Here is a 14,189-nt window from a genome sequence, read left to right on the forward strand (position 1 = left end):
CAACCTTGTTGTGATTTGGTGCTATATAAATAAACTGAATTGAATTGTCTAATCTACATATGTATGTGTATTTTATCTCACTCAGCCCTATAAGCTGAACCCCTCACTCACTGCTCTTTGAATTGAGAAAGCTCCTCGGATGAGGAGCGAAACGTCTTCTGTTACAAATAAAGTCCAGTTGTTTTTGTATTGAACGTTTTTTGAAATCATCATGTCCTGGATGACTGAGAATCTTCACCAGCATTACACTAAATAATTAATAATCACATTCATGTTAAAAAGTTCAGACTTTAAGCATGCTCTAGTCTTATAAATAAGTTCCTCCTTAAAAGGCTACTGAACTAGTTCATTAAAATAAGATGGTGATTATAATCTTGACATCTGAAAATAAGATGTTGAGATGATTAAAATAAGATTAAAATAATTATCCATGATGCTGAGTTCATGCTGCAGACAAATACATAAGTTATGTACAAATTGTGGTATTAGACTGAAATGGAAAAAAAAAACATGAATACAAATAAAAAACACGATTCCATAATAACAGATTCAGAGAGTAGTAGAATAAACACCGTCTTGCCTGTATAAAATAAATAATTATACTAAATGTTCTGATCAGTTAATTACTTTTTTAGGTCAAGGTCAAGGTGTCTTTATTGTCATTTACATCACATGTGGTACATGAGGTGGAATGAAACTATGTACACTGTCCCAGTTAAATCCAACAAAAGTACAAATTGTAAAGAAAAACGGTGATAAGAGCCAAGACATGAACTAATATGCTAAATTAATAATACACTAAGCACTAATAGTACAAAACAATGTGCCAACAACAGCAGCACAAACAAAAGTGAGCAAATGGGGCCTAATGAACACAGCAGCATGAATAAATATTTTAATCTTATTTTAATCATCTCAACATCTTCTGTTCAAGATGTCTTATTTATCTTATCTTATTTTCAGATGTCAAGATTATAATCAAAATCTTATTTTAATGAACTACTTCAGTAGCCTTTTAAAGAGGAGCTTGTAGTGTGTCAAGGTCAGCTTGGCTGTACCTTCACTACAATATAATTTAAATAACGGGTTCTCTCTTTTTCGAGCTAATTACAGCCATGTGACAGAAGTAACTGTGCATAGATGGTTTAATCAGTGACATGAGACGTTAATTTTCTTTGACCCATCAAAATAAATGTGGTCGTTTATTGAACAGAATCAAAATTTAACATCAAAACATTGTACACTTGATTAGTTGATCTGGTTCTGATTAATAAAACTTGGCATGTTTTACTTAATAAAAACAACAGACATTTCTGAAGGCATCTGGATTAATTACTGGCAAGATAGAAGAGTTTAAAGATGGGAAAAATGGAGGAGTTTAAAGGGAGATGTTTGAAGGAAGATGTATGTCTGTGGACCAGAACAGCATGCTCCTTTCAAACGCAGCTCGCCCTCGGTCCACTTAGTGCGTGAAGCTCGTGACGACTCTTTACCTTGGCAGAGGATGGGTCCGCTATGGTCAAGAGGTCCCTGGCACACTACTACCTTTCAGCGTCTCCTCAGGGCGGCTGCGACTCGGCAGAAGTCGTGAGATACTCCGTTCAACAGAACAAACTTCCTCAGAAGTTGTAGGGCATTCGCCATGTGAAGTCACAGCGAGGCGCCGTGGCTCCTGCAGAGATGGATGGCTCCATCAGACTGGAAAACTGAGTCCGAAGTTCCACTCAGCAGTGGAAAACCTCCACCGGATTCCAGGAAGACTTCAGACGACTCCAGAACTCTCCAGAACTCTCCAGAACTCCACTCCAGAACTGAATAGTTCCAGGAAGTGTCGACTTTTAAAGAGTTCTCACTTCCGGTCACTTTTAGTACTTCCTGATTGGTTGAAGCAACTAACAGGGGTGGTTCTAGTGATGTCAGAGGGTCATTATAAGTCAAGAAAACAGCAGGAATGTTTTGAGAACGGTTAGTTACAGACGAGAAAATATTTTGGAGAAATGACAGACTTACAGGTGCCAGTTTTCTTATTTACTGTCTGAGAGTTTTGAAAACATGACACTTCGTTCCAATAACTTCCCTCTGACTTTCGACCGACATCACTACTTCTCATTTAGACAGAAGATCAAAAATGCATAATTACTTTGTAAAATAGACACCCTAACTTGATTTTCAATTTAAATGAGCATTAAAAAATCATTAATACTGTTTCACAGTTGATTCAAAATGAGTGGCCCACCCCAACATCCAGAAATGGCATGAACTAGACACACTTTCGATCCACCAAGACACTGAAAAATAGTAATGATAATATAAAAGAAGAGTGTTCTATCAATTGATTACTTCAGGATAAAATTAGACAGTCTCTGGATGAGCTAATTTGTATTTCTGGATTCAAATCAATGAAATAACAGTTCCTGTCCCATGAAGGTCCTCAGAGGCAGGTTTTGCTCAGAGGCCGAGTTCACTACAAGCTTATTTAAAAGACTAGAGCATGCTTAAAGTCTGAACTTTTAACATGAAGGTGATTATTAATTATTTATTGTAATAAAATCAATAAGAAAGTCTTGTCTTTGACTTCAAATTTCTGTTTGAGATTATTTTTGCATTTTAAACTGAAACAGGATCAGAAAAACCAAAGAAACAGTGGATCATAACGTTTTCACCTCATTTTAAGATAAAAAAAAAATCTCTTTCATTCGCGCCGCGCTACCCAGTCACACTTGCGCAGCTCGTTGGGTCATGTGCGTGTCATACGGTCACGCGCGTATCTGTACAAGATCCTTTAGTCCCCTATGGCCCGTCATACTCTGGTGGGGAAAGAGCCTGAGCTTGTGCGTGAGGTTGAGAGGTATCGACTAGATATAGTTGGGATCACCTAAACGCACAGCATGGGCTCTGGAACCGATCTCCTTGAGAGGGGCTGGACCTTATTCCATTCTGGAGTTGCCCATGGTGAGAGGCATTGAGCTAGTGTGGGTCTACTTGTAGCCCCCCGACTTGGTGCCAGTGTGTTGGATATGCTGGTGAAGATTCTCAGTCAACCAGGACATGACGAATTCAAAAAGCATTCAATACAAAAACAACTGGACTTTATTTGTAACAGAAGACGTTTCGCTCCTCATCAGAGGAGCTTGGAGTTTTCCCCGGTAGATGAGAGGGTGGCTTCCCTTTGCCTTTGGGTGTGGGGATGGGCTCTGACTGTTGTCTGTGCCTATGCACTGAACAGCAGTTCAGAGTATCCGGCCTTCTTTTGAGTCCTTGGCAGAGGTGCTGGAAGGTGCGCCAGCTGGGGACTCCTTTATTCTGCTGGGGGACTTCAATGCCCATGTGGATAATGACAGTGTGACCTGGAGGGGCGTGATTGGGAGGAACGGCCTCTCTGATCTGAACCTGAGCGGTGTTCTGTTGTTGGACTTCTGTGCTAGTCATAGTTTGTCCATCACAAACACCATGTTTGAACATAAGGGTGTCCATAAGTGTACTTGGCACCAGGATGCCCTAGATCTTAGATCAATGATAGACTTCATAGTCGTGTCATCAGATTTGTGGCCATTTGTTTTGGACACTCAGGTGAAGAGAGGAGCTGAGCTGTCACCTGATCACCACCTGGTAGTGAGTTGGATCAGATGGCGGGGGAAGATGCCTGGCTGACCCGGTAGACACAAACGTGTAGTGAGGGTTTGCTGGGAACGCCTGGCAGAAGAACCCGTCAAAGTGATCTTCAACTCGCACCTCCATGAGAGCTTTAACTGCATCCCAGCTGAGGTGGGGGAAATGGAGTCTGAGTGGGCCATGTTCCGCACCACACTTGTTGAAATAGCTGCCTTGAGTTGTGGCCGCCAGGTTGTCGGCGCTTCTCGTGGTAGCCATCCACAAACTTGGTGGTGGACACCCCAGGTTAGGGAGGCTGTCAAGCTGAAAAAGGAGTCCTATTGGGCCTTGTTGGCCAGTGGGACTCCAGAGGCAGCTGAGGAGTACCGAAGGGCCAAGTGGTCCGCAGCCATGGCTGTTTCTGAGGCAAAAGCTCGGATGCAGGAGGAGTTGGATGAGACTTTTTTTTTTTTTCAAATATGCTGATAGCTGGTCGTACACCACCTTCTCGAGAATTTTTGAAAGAAATGGCAGTTTGGAGATTGGCCTGTAGTTAGCAAGAACAGAGGGGTCCAGAGTGGGTTCCTTAATGAGAGGCGGGACAGCTGCGTGCTTAAAATTTCCAGGGACCACACCAGAGGACAGACTGCTGTTCAGAAGAGCAAGGACCAAAGGACCCACAGTGAGGAAAACCTGTAAAGTATGACTGAATACAAGCAAATATTGACAATCGAAAATGACACAATTCATGATTTTAAGTAACGACAATTGATTCTTCTACAATGTAGATAAACAAAATTTTAGAGGTTTTTGATAATGAATTTGACTAGAATATTGTTTAAAATAAAATGAGCGAAAACTTTGCGAGATAATTGACTTCTAAATCACTTAGAATGTCCAGTGACAGTTAAAGACAGATTAAATCAAATCCATAGCAGCGTTTTATCTCGGGTAAGTCAAACACTTTGAAGCTGTGAACTTACTGATTTTATTAAGCTATGAGTTTTAATTAACGATAATTGATAGACTAGAGTTTTTTTGGATTTTTGCATGTACTGAAATGATTATAGAACTGTTTTGACATTACAAATATTTATAGGTTGTGGTTACAATGCTAATCAATTAATAAAGTGATTAAATCTAAAGCTAAAGCTTGGGTTTTTATGAACGATTAATTTGAACAACTACTATTACAAATAAAAAGCAATATTTTGAAAATAAAGTTGCAAATTTCCTATCTATTAATGAATTCCTAAACTGATGATTTGAATGTGGGAGAAGAAAATTACCATTTTTATTTTAGACTAAAATGGTTTTTAGACTGTACCTCTTGGTGTTATAAGTAACTAGACCTTCCTAGGAGTGTGTTAAAATTTAACGGGAAGGAAGCCAGACACACGAGTGATTATAAGGGGAAATTAACATATAATATGAAGCTAAGTTGTGGGTAAATTTGGACAATTAAGTACAGATGTGTACTTTAGAATTGTGGTTGATTTGAATGTTGAACTCAGCATTAATTGGGTGACAGGTCTTCTTAAACTACTTTGAGAGAGGAGATGATTGATGGACTGACTAATTATGTGGCGCTAATGGGGTGGGTTAAATATTAACGTTTACAGTTTATTTACAGTATTATGGAGTGTTGTGGTGATTTTTTTCCTTAAATTAACATGGTTGAACAAAATATTTTCCTATGCTGCATAGTTAATTATTACTTTTTAATGATTACTCGATGATTTGTTTATTTAATGACTATTTGATGTGTGAAAGCATGAATAAGAATGTGTTTGTAATTGGTTTCAAGAGCAGATTGATGAAATAACACCACTAGATGGTGCATTAGCAATGATAAACTTAATTTTTGATATTGTTTTTTATGAAATAATTTCTTTTTTAGCTGATCAGTGTTAAGTGCCATGATGAGGGACCAGAGGATTTTATTAAATACATAAAATGGGGTTTTATAATGTAGATTTTCCAGGGGATGAAATTATGACTTTTTTCAATCTAAATTGGGACTAAATTGAAGGATGGTTGAATGGGTAAATTGATTTGTTGATTAATTGGCAATATGTTTTTATATTAGATCACCAGGGGGAGTTGGGAGGTTCTGTTAATTACATACAGTATGCACATTAAAACACGTTAATTGTTTAAATCAGATTTTATTCACACAAACACATTTTCTGCTGTGACAAGCTAAAATATACCGGCAGCGCTCTGTGCAAATAAATTGGGTATTGCATGATTGGAGGGGAAGGGGGCACCGAGTTTTTTCTTTTCCTTTCCTGATGGACAAAATGGACCATGCCTGCCCTTGGAGTCAAAAAAAGAAGAATCAGATTCTACAAACAGATAAACATCTATTAGATAAGAACACTTTCTTGCATTAGGACGCCTTCTGCAATCATGAAATCATATATTTAGAGCGCTGACTTAGACAAATGTTAGAAATTTCCATAATGTCATATTCACCACACCAAGGGGATGCTGAAGTCAAATGGCAGATGTCGAGAGATGAGTCAGGCGACCTGAGGGTGGCAGGTCACTCGCTAGCTGTCAGCTCTGGCATTTTATTTGACCTGGCGGGGAGCAGGTCACACGCTGTAGCCAGTAGGCATCCCCCGCCAACATATAAGAAGTAGTTTACATTCAACCAGAGGAAAAATGATTAATTGCTTGCATATCCGGCAGTATTGAACTGGGAGTTTATTCGAGGGAAGGGTCCCTCGACCAGTGGAAATTGTTAGATATTTATCTAAACTGGTCCTCGGGTTTTGAACTGCTAAGAGACGGGATTATAATGAAATTATGACCCGGTTCTGACTGGGTTAAACTGGGCCAGCAACTCTAAAAGAGTCTCCCAGGGATTCAATATCCGTCAAGGAATAGAGTTTATTTCTGCTTGCTACATCACGTGGAAAGGCTTTTGAAGCACCGTCTCATATTTCCTAACACGTCAAAATCATATAAGATCTTTGAGATCACCCTTAGTCACGCCACCTCATACATGTGACAGGTTGAGCTCCCCTTCTGTGAAAGAGGAGTCAGGGCCCTTTAAATGAGTAATGACACGGAACATCTGCCCTTCCGGTTTATGATTGCGTCACAGACCAGAGAGACCAGCGCTGTAAACTGTAACCTTTTCCTGCATTGATTTTAATACAATTGGTAAAACTGAATTCATGTTTCCTTGATTTATTGTTAGTGTGAGTTGCCACTTCTGAGGGAGATTTGAGCTGGAGGCGGGTCCTTGGGTCTGAGGGGGAGCCTCTGGGTAACCGGCAGTGGTGGAGAAAGTACTCAAACACTGTACTTAAGTAAAAGTACAAATAAACAGACAAAAATGTACTCTAGTAAAAGTAGAAGTATCACATTAACATTTTTACTTAAGTAAAAGTAAATAAGTACTTGCTTTTAAAATACTTAAAAGTATTAAAAGTAAAGGTACTTGCTGAATGTATTACGTAATGCAATGGTCTACATATCTTTAAATATGCATACCATATGTATATTTTGTGTAATACATTAATGGTGTTGAGTCATTTTACTGAACAATGCTGCAGATAATACATGTTTTTATTGTGTTTACTCTGTGACACAGTTCACACTTGGACTTGTGATTCTGTGTGTCAGAATTTCAAGGATGACATGCAGCGTTAAATGTCATTAAGCAAAATAAGAAAGAGGAATGATTATACCTTTGAAAATTTCTATTTACACAAAGCAAAACAATTGTCATTTTAACTGCAATAAACACATTTAAGTAAAAGTTGTCTGCCTGGAGCATTAGACACAACTAACAAAGGAACAGACACTGATCATTTCAACTCCAGTTTGTCATCAACACTAGTTAAAATACTGTGTATTCAACCATGTAATGGGTCAATATTGAACAATATTTAAACTTCCTGACACCATTTTTAAAACTTGGACCTGAGTGTCGAGCCATTTGGAGACATCTCTTGTCTCCTAACATCATGAACTGACACATTTTAATATTGGAGCAAGAATTTCTTTTTCAAGTTCAGAAGAAGTTGGTTTTCAAAGAATTTTGAGTCCAATCTGGCTCTTTTGGGAGAGAATCTGTCCTGTTGTACTGAGCAGTCTTTCAATAAAGACATGGATGGAGCATATCTTCTGGGTGACTCTCTTGCGCTGGAATACATTTTGGGTGTGTTAGTGGTGCTGTGGGTGCGCCCAGCTCAGTGACATATATACTAGAATATATGTCATTGGTCCAGCTCTTCTTGAAGGTGGGCCTAACGTTACCTGCCCACTTTGCAGTGATTCAATGGACCAGCTCCCCTCTCACCGTTGGTTACTTTCAAAGTAATAAACAAAACAAAAAACCACAACATGAATGTAACTTGTAATGCAACGTGTTATAGAAATGTAGTGTAGCAGAAAGTACAGATACTTGATGTAAAATGTAGTGGAGTAAAAGTATAAAGTACCCACATTTAATTCTACTTAAGTAAAGTACAGATACATGAAAAATGTACTTAAGTACAGCAACAAAGTATTTGTACTTAGTTACATCTAGGGGTTGAACGAGTATATAATTTTTAAACTCAACATTAACATAATAAAACCCTAATAGAACTCGAGTATTTGATGACGTCATAGATCTCAAGATACAAAAATAAATAAATAAATAAATAAAACCGCAAAAAAAGGTAATTATTTACCAAAAAAAAAGACCAAAAACATTGGGAGCGTATATTATGCTCCTACCATTTATCATACTGCAAATAAGTCACAGGAAAAACTAAACTATTAGTTATTATTAAACTGCAAACGTGAAGAAACATGCAGCACGTCAAAAACGAAACTTAAACCGAAACTGGTTCTGTGGATTGGACCCGGTGTTACACCATACTCTGTGACCTGCAACAGTGCAACAACGCCCCCTACGGTCATACGGTGGTCACATAATATGACGTCACTACGGATACCCGACGTTACATTTTTAACCTCGATAGATGTCCTAGCAATCGATGTGTAGATTACTCGAGTATTCTGTTAATGCCCTAGTTACATCCCACCACTGGTAACCGGAGACCTGTAGCCAGCTCCCACCCTAACACTTTTAATTTTTTTTTTCTCCCTTGTTCTGTCCAGCAATGAGTCACTCAGAATTACTGTCTGAGTGTCAAAGTGATGCCTAACAGATTGACTTTCACAAGCAGAGCATTATGGCTGGCCTTAATGCTCCACCTGATATATAAATAAAACTTTATTAGAATTTGCTTTGGGTTTATTTCAGATGTAATGGACACTGGAATGAAAAAAAAAATAAAGAAGAAAACAAAGCAGAAAAGTGGGAGAAAGGTTAAAAGGGAAAGAAGGAGATAGGAATAGAGGAGAGAGAGGTATAAAGAGAACACAAATCAACATCACTGAAGTCTGCCTCTAGACCTGTGGGAAAAAAATAATACGAAACCGAGAAACCACAACAACAAACAACATATATAATGATATTTATAACATCATTAGAAATTATTTTATACAGTACATGGTAATACAAGATGTATTTAGTGGCCACCACAACCCAATTGAGTGTGTATCTGATGAACACCTGAATCTAAACACCTGTGTGAGCATGCTTGTCACTTTAAGGTTTCTCCATAAAAATGTTCAATAGTGGATGTGGGGACCCACAGGACATGATGGTAACACAGGGAAGACAGGAGCCACAGACACACAGCAGCCCCCAAGCCCGGAGCTCTGGGAGTCCCCCAACAGGGACAACCACACCCACCAGAGAGAAGCAAAGGGAAGCCCCGGGCAATCCCTAGCAATCAAAATGTAGAACCCCCCCCAAGAGGCTGCAGCGACGACTCCATAGGCCCCGCCGGCAACCTGGCCCTCCACAGTAGATCCAGACATGGACACTGAACCTCGAGTCCCGAGGTCATACCACCCCCCAACAGAGGCCCAACAGAGCCAGGGCACCCAGGCCCCGGCAGGCAGCCACCAGGGTGGGCCGACACACACCCAACCACCTAGCCCCAGATGCCGAGAGCCGCCAATGCACCGGCGGCAGGGGGGCCTACCACCGGAGGGGAGCGTGACAGGGGGAAGTAGACCCCACATTAAATGGGGGGCACAAATTGATCCAAGAGATGGGACCACCCAAAACCCAACCCGAGACATAAACAGGTACACATAGACAGTCTGACAGAGCCTCTGTCAGGCCTTCCATGCACCCCACCTAACCAACAGTGACCGCAAGCCGGCCCCAGGCCGGGGGCCAAAGCAGCAGGGAGCAGCAGCTGAGGAAGGCCGGCCCAGCACACTAAGGACCAGGCACTCCAACAGCCCCACACTACAGGCATGGATAAGCCCCGGCACACCACCTATGCACCCCCCCTCCCCCCATACACACAGCACCCCCAACCGCAAATGTCACACCAAGCCGACCAGCCAGCTCCCTGTCAAAGCGAAGCCTCACCCCCGACATACACCACTAACGACAACACACAAACAACCACAGCTGACCCGGAACTCGGCAGCCACCCCAGCCAAAGGGCCAGCCATCAAAACCAGGAACCTTGATCACAAAATCTGAAGAACCCAGCAAGAACCGGACCACTGGCCCCACCCCCAACCGCCAACCACCTAATGCTAATTTTTTGGGACAGGCATTTTGGGTTTTCATGAGCTGTATGCCATAATCATCAGTATTAAAACAATTAAAGACCTGAAATATTTCAGTTGGTGTGCAATGAATCTGAAATATATGAAAGTTTCATTTTTATCATTACATTATGGAAAATAATAACCTTTATCACAATATGCTAATTTTTTGAGAAGGACCTGTATGTTGATTCAAAATTTCACAGTGTCAACAAATCCCAAAAATGTTGGAACAAGTAGCAATAAGTGGCTGGAAAAAGGAAATTGAGCATATAACGAACAGCTGGAAGACCAATTAACACTAATTAGGTCAATTGACAACATGATTGGGTATAAAAAGAGCTTTTCAGAGTGTTAGTGTTTCTCAGAAGCCAAGATGGTAAGAGGATCACCAATTCCACCATTGTTGCGCAGAAAGATAGTGCAGCAATACCAGAATGGTGTTACCCAGTGTAAAATAGCAAAGACTTTTAAGTTATCATCATCAACCTTGCATTACATCATCAAAAGATTCAGAGAATCTGGAACAATCGCTGTGCGTAAGGGTCAAGGCCGTAAAACTCTACTGGATGCTTGTGATCTCCGGGCCCTTAAACGTCACTGCACCTCAAACAGGAATGCCACTGTCAAGGAAATAACAGAATGGGCTCAGGAATACTTCCAGAAAGCATTGTCAGTGAACACAATCCACCGTGCCATCTGCCGTTGCCAGCTGAAACTCTACAATGCAAAGAGGAAGCCATTTCTAAGCAAGTTCCACAAGCTCAGACGTTTGCACTGGGCCAGGGGTCATTTAAAATGGAGTGTGGCAAAATGGAAGACTGTTCTGTGGTCAGATGAGTCACGATTTGAAGTTCTTTATGGAAGACTGGGACGCCATGTCATCCGGACCAGAGAGGACAAGGATAGCCCAAGTTGTTATCAACGCTCCGTTCAGAAGCCTGCATCACTGATGGTATGGGGTTCCATGAGTGCTTGTGGCATGGGCAGCTTGCATGTCTGGAAAGGCACCATTAATGCAGAGAACTATGTTCAGGTTCTACAACAACATATGCTCCCATCTAAACGTCATCTCTTTCAGGGAAGACACTGCATTTTTCAACAAGATAATGCCAGACCACACTCTGCAGCAATCACAACATCATGGCTACGTAGGAGAAGGTTGCGGGTACTGAAATGGCCAGCCTGCAGTCCAGATCTTTCACCTATAGAGAACATTTGGCGTATCATAAAGAGGAAGGTGCGACAAAGAAGGCCCAAGACAATTGAACAGTTAGAAGCCTGTATTAGACATGAATGGGAGAGCATTCCTATTTCTAAACTTGAGAAACTGGTCTCCTCTGTCCCCAGTCGTCTGTTGAGTGTTGTAAGAAGAAGGGGGGATGCCACACAGTGGTAAAAATGGACTTGTCCCAACATTTTTGGGATTTGTTGACGCTATGAAATTTGGAAACAACAGATTTTTCCCGTAAAATGATACATTCTCTCAGTTTAAACTTTTGAACTGTGATTTGTGTTTTATTCTGAATAAAATATTAGATGTTGGCACCTCCACATCATTGCATTCAGTTTTTATTCACAATTTGTTTAGTGTCCCAACATTTTTGGAATCCGGTTTGTGTGTGTGTATATATATATAAATAACAGGAAGACCCCACTCCTCCCTCTTCCGACTCAAATAAGGTGTTGATGCATGTTGTTATATAGTGCGTTTAAAATGGGGGCGGGGGGGGGGGGGGGGGGGGTGAGGCGGCGACCGGCACAGGCCCACCCCCTCCCCAGAGAGCAGGCATTGCAGTTGCTACATATGAGAGTGAGCACAAGTCCCCGAGGTGAGAATGATTACACATCCCACCACCTATATACCACCGTATGCCCACTCCAGACCCTATACAGGTCCTTCTCAAAAAATTAGCATATTGTGATAAAGGAAAGGAAATGCCAAAATGCCAGAACTCCAGTGTGACGCACCCACAGTCAGTGATGGTCTGGGGTGCCATGTCAGCTGCTGGTGTTGGTCCACTGTGTTTTATCAAGGGCAGGGTCAATGCAGCTAGCTATCAGGAGATTTTGGAGCACTTCATGCTTCCATCTGCTGAAAAGCTTTATGAAGATGAAGATTTCATTTTTCAGCACGACATGGCACCTGCTCACAGTGCCAAAACCACTGGTAAATGGTTTACTGACCATGGTATTACTGTGCTCAATTGGCCTGCCAACTCTCCTGACCTGAACCCCATAGAGAACCTGTGGGATATTGTGAAGAGAAAGTTTAGAGACGCAAGGCCCAACACTCTGGAAGAGTTTGAGGCTGCTATCGAAGCATCCTGGGCCTCCATAATACCTCAGCAGTGCCACAGGCTGATTGCCTCCATGCCATGCTGCATTGAAGCAGTCATTCATGCAAAAGGATTCCCGACCAAGTATTGAGTGCATAACTGAACATGATTATTTGAAGGTTGGTGTTTTTTGTATTAAAAACACTTGACTTTCATTGGTGGGATGAAATATGCTAATTTTTTGGGACAGGCATTTTGGGTTTTCATAAGCTGTATGCCATCAGTATTAAAACAATTAAAGACCTGAAATATTTCAGTTGGTGTGCAATGAATCTGAACTATATGAAAGTTTCATTTTTATATTTACATTATGGAAAATAATGACCTTTATCACAATATGCTAATTTTTTGAGAAGGACCTGTACATCTGGACCTACCATTCTGTGTTCGTTTGCCTCTGGTCAAAGCAGATGGCTGCTTGTCCTGAGCCTGGTTCTGCTGGAGGTTTCTTCCTGTTAAAAGGGAGTTTTTCCTTTCCACTGTTGCCATTGTGCTTGTTCAGGATGGGAGACTACGACAAAGTGAAGATTCAATGAGTCTGCTGGCTTCCTTAGATAGAGAACTTTTTTAATTGGCTATGTATGTGAATGTTCCTGTAAAGTGCCTTGAGACAACTGTGTTGTGATATGGTGCTACATAAATAAACTGAATTGAATTAAAACAACTCCTCTCCCCCATGTCAGAGAAAATGTTAAATGAGCAGCTTGTTTTTATTCACACAGCTCTAGAAGCAGAAGGATTGCAGAGAACAAGCACAAAATGACTCTTCTCTTGTGGTCCTGGTTGCAGTGTTCCGTCTGTGAACCTTTGTGAAACCCCAGAACAGACATTTGGACCATGGAGTCTAACAGAATGTTCTGTCCAGCCCAGGTTGAGAAGATTTTTATGTTTTTAAAGAACAACACTTGGTGCAGCTGAGTTTAAGGACTTACATATCGACAGTGTGGGGGTAAACGAGAGGAATGGTGTCCGTACAGTGCGTAGCAGTCAGGGGGCGGAGCCTGAGCCCTGAAGACGCTGCACAGCATGGCGAGAGTTTGAACATCACTCATCTGACTGTAGTGGTCCAGACTGAAAGAAACATGAACACAGCTCAGACGCAACACTTCTTCCGCCCCCTCTCCCCACGCTCACACCGTGCATCGTGACTCACAGAGTCTCCAGCAAGTGGCGCCCAAACGGGTGTCTGGCCCAGGGAGTTTCTGCGTCTGGGTCAGGATCTGGACTCAGGTCGTGACTGGTAGCTGCAGCTGCCAAAGCCCAAACCTGCAAACAGAAAGAGATAATAATAATAATAATGTGTGTTATGTATTGTCATCATTGTATGTTCCCATAAAATGGCGACATTGGCTCTCTGCTTTTGTCCCATCCGCCGCCGGGTGGGGCGGTGGGCGGCTGTGGGGGGTGCCCAGGGGGCAGCTGGGGATGGGGTGTCCTGCTCAGAGACACCACAGGATATGCAATGACCGGAGATTGAACTCAGCCTTTGGGTCCCAAGTCGGCTGCCCTGCCACTACACCATCTGGGCCCCAATACCTATTCAGGCTATATCTTAAATGTTCTCAACTATAACAACAAAAAAGGTTGAATCATGTCATCTGGACTTCGTTTTTT

General features: G+C 41.6%; 1 protein-coding gene across 1 annotated transcript in view; it reads right to left on the reverse strand.

Moving 5' to 3' along the window:
• The window catches only part of wdr59 (WD repeat domain 59), a 168,670-nt gene that overhangs the window by 10,520 nt on the left and 143,961 nt on the right, over window positions 1-14,189 (reverse strand). Inside the window, exons 15-16 of the mRNA XM_037694860.1 lie at window positions 13,729-13,841; window positions 13,508-13,646 (exon numbers count right to left, since the gene is read on the reverse strand). Of these exons, the coding sequence (XP_037550788.1) occupies window positions 13,508-13,646; window positions 13,729-13,841 (252 nt within the window). The remainder of the gene's footprint in view (window positions 1-13,507; window positions 13,647-13,728; window positions 13,842-14,189) is intronic.

Source organism: Nematolebias whitei, chromosome 2 (assembly GCF_014905685.2).
Source record: "Nematolebias whitei isolate Nwh7 chromosome 2, NemWhi1, whole genome shotgun sequence".
In the NCBI taxonomy this organism is placed as follows: Eukaryota; Metazoa; Chordata; class Actinopteri; order Cyprinodontiformes; family Rivulidae; genus Nematolebias; species Nematolebias whitei.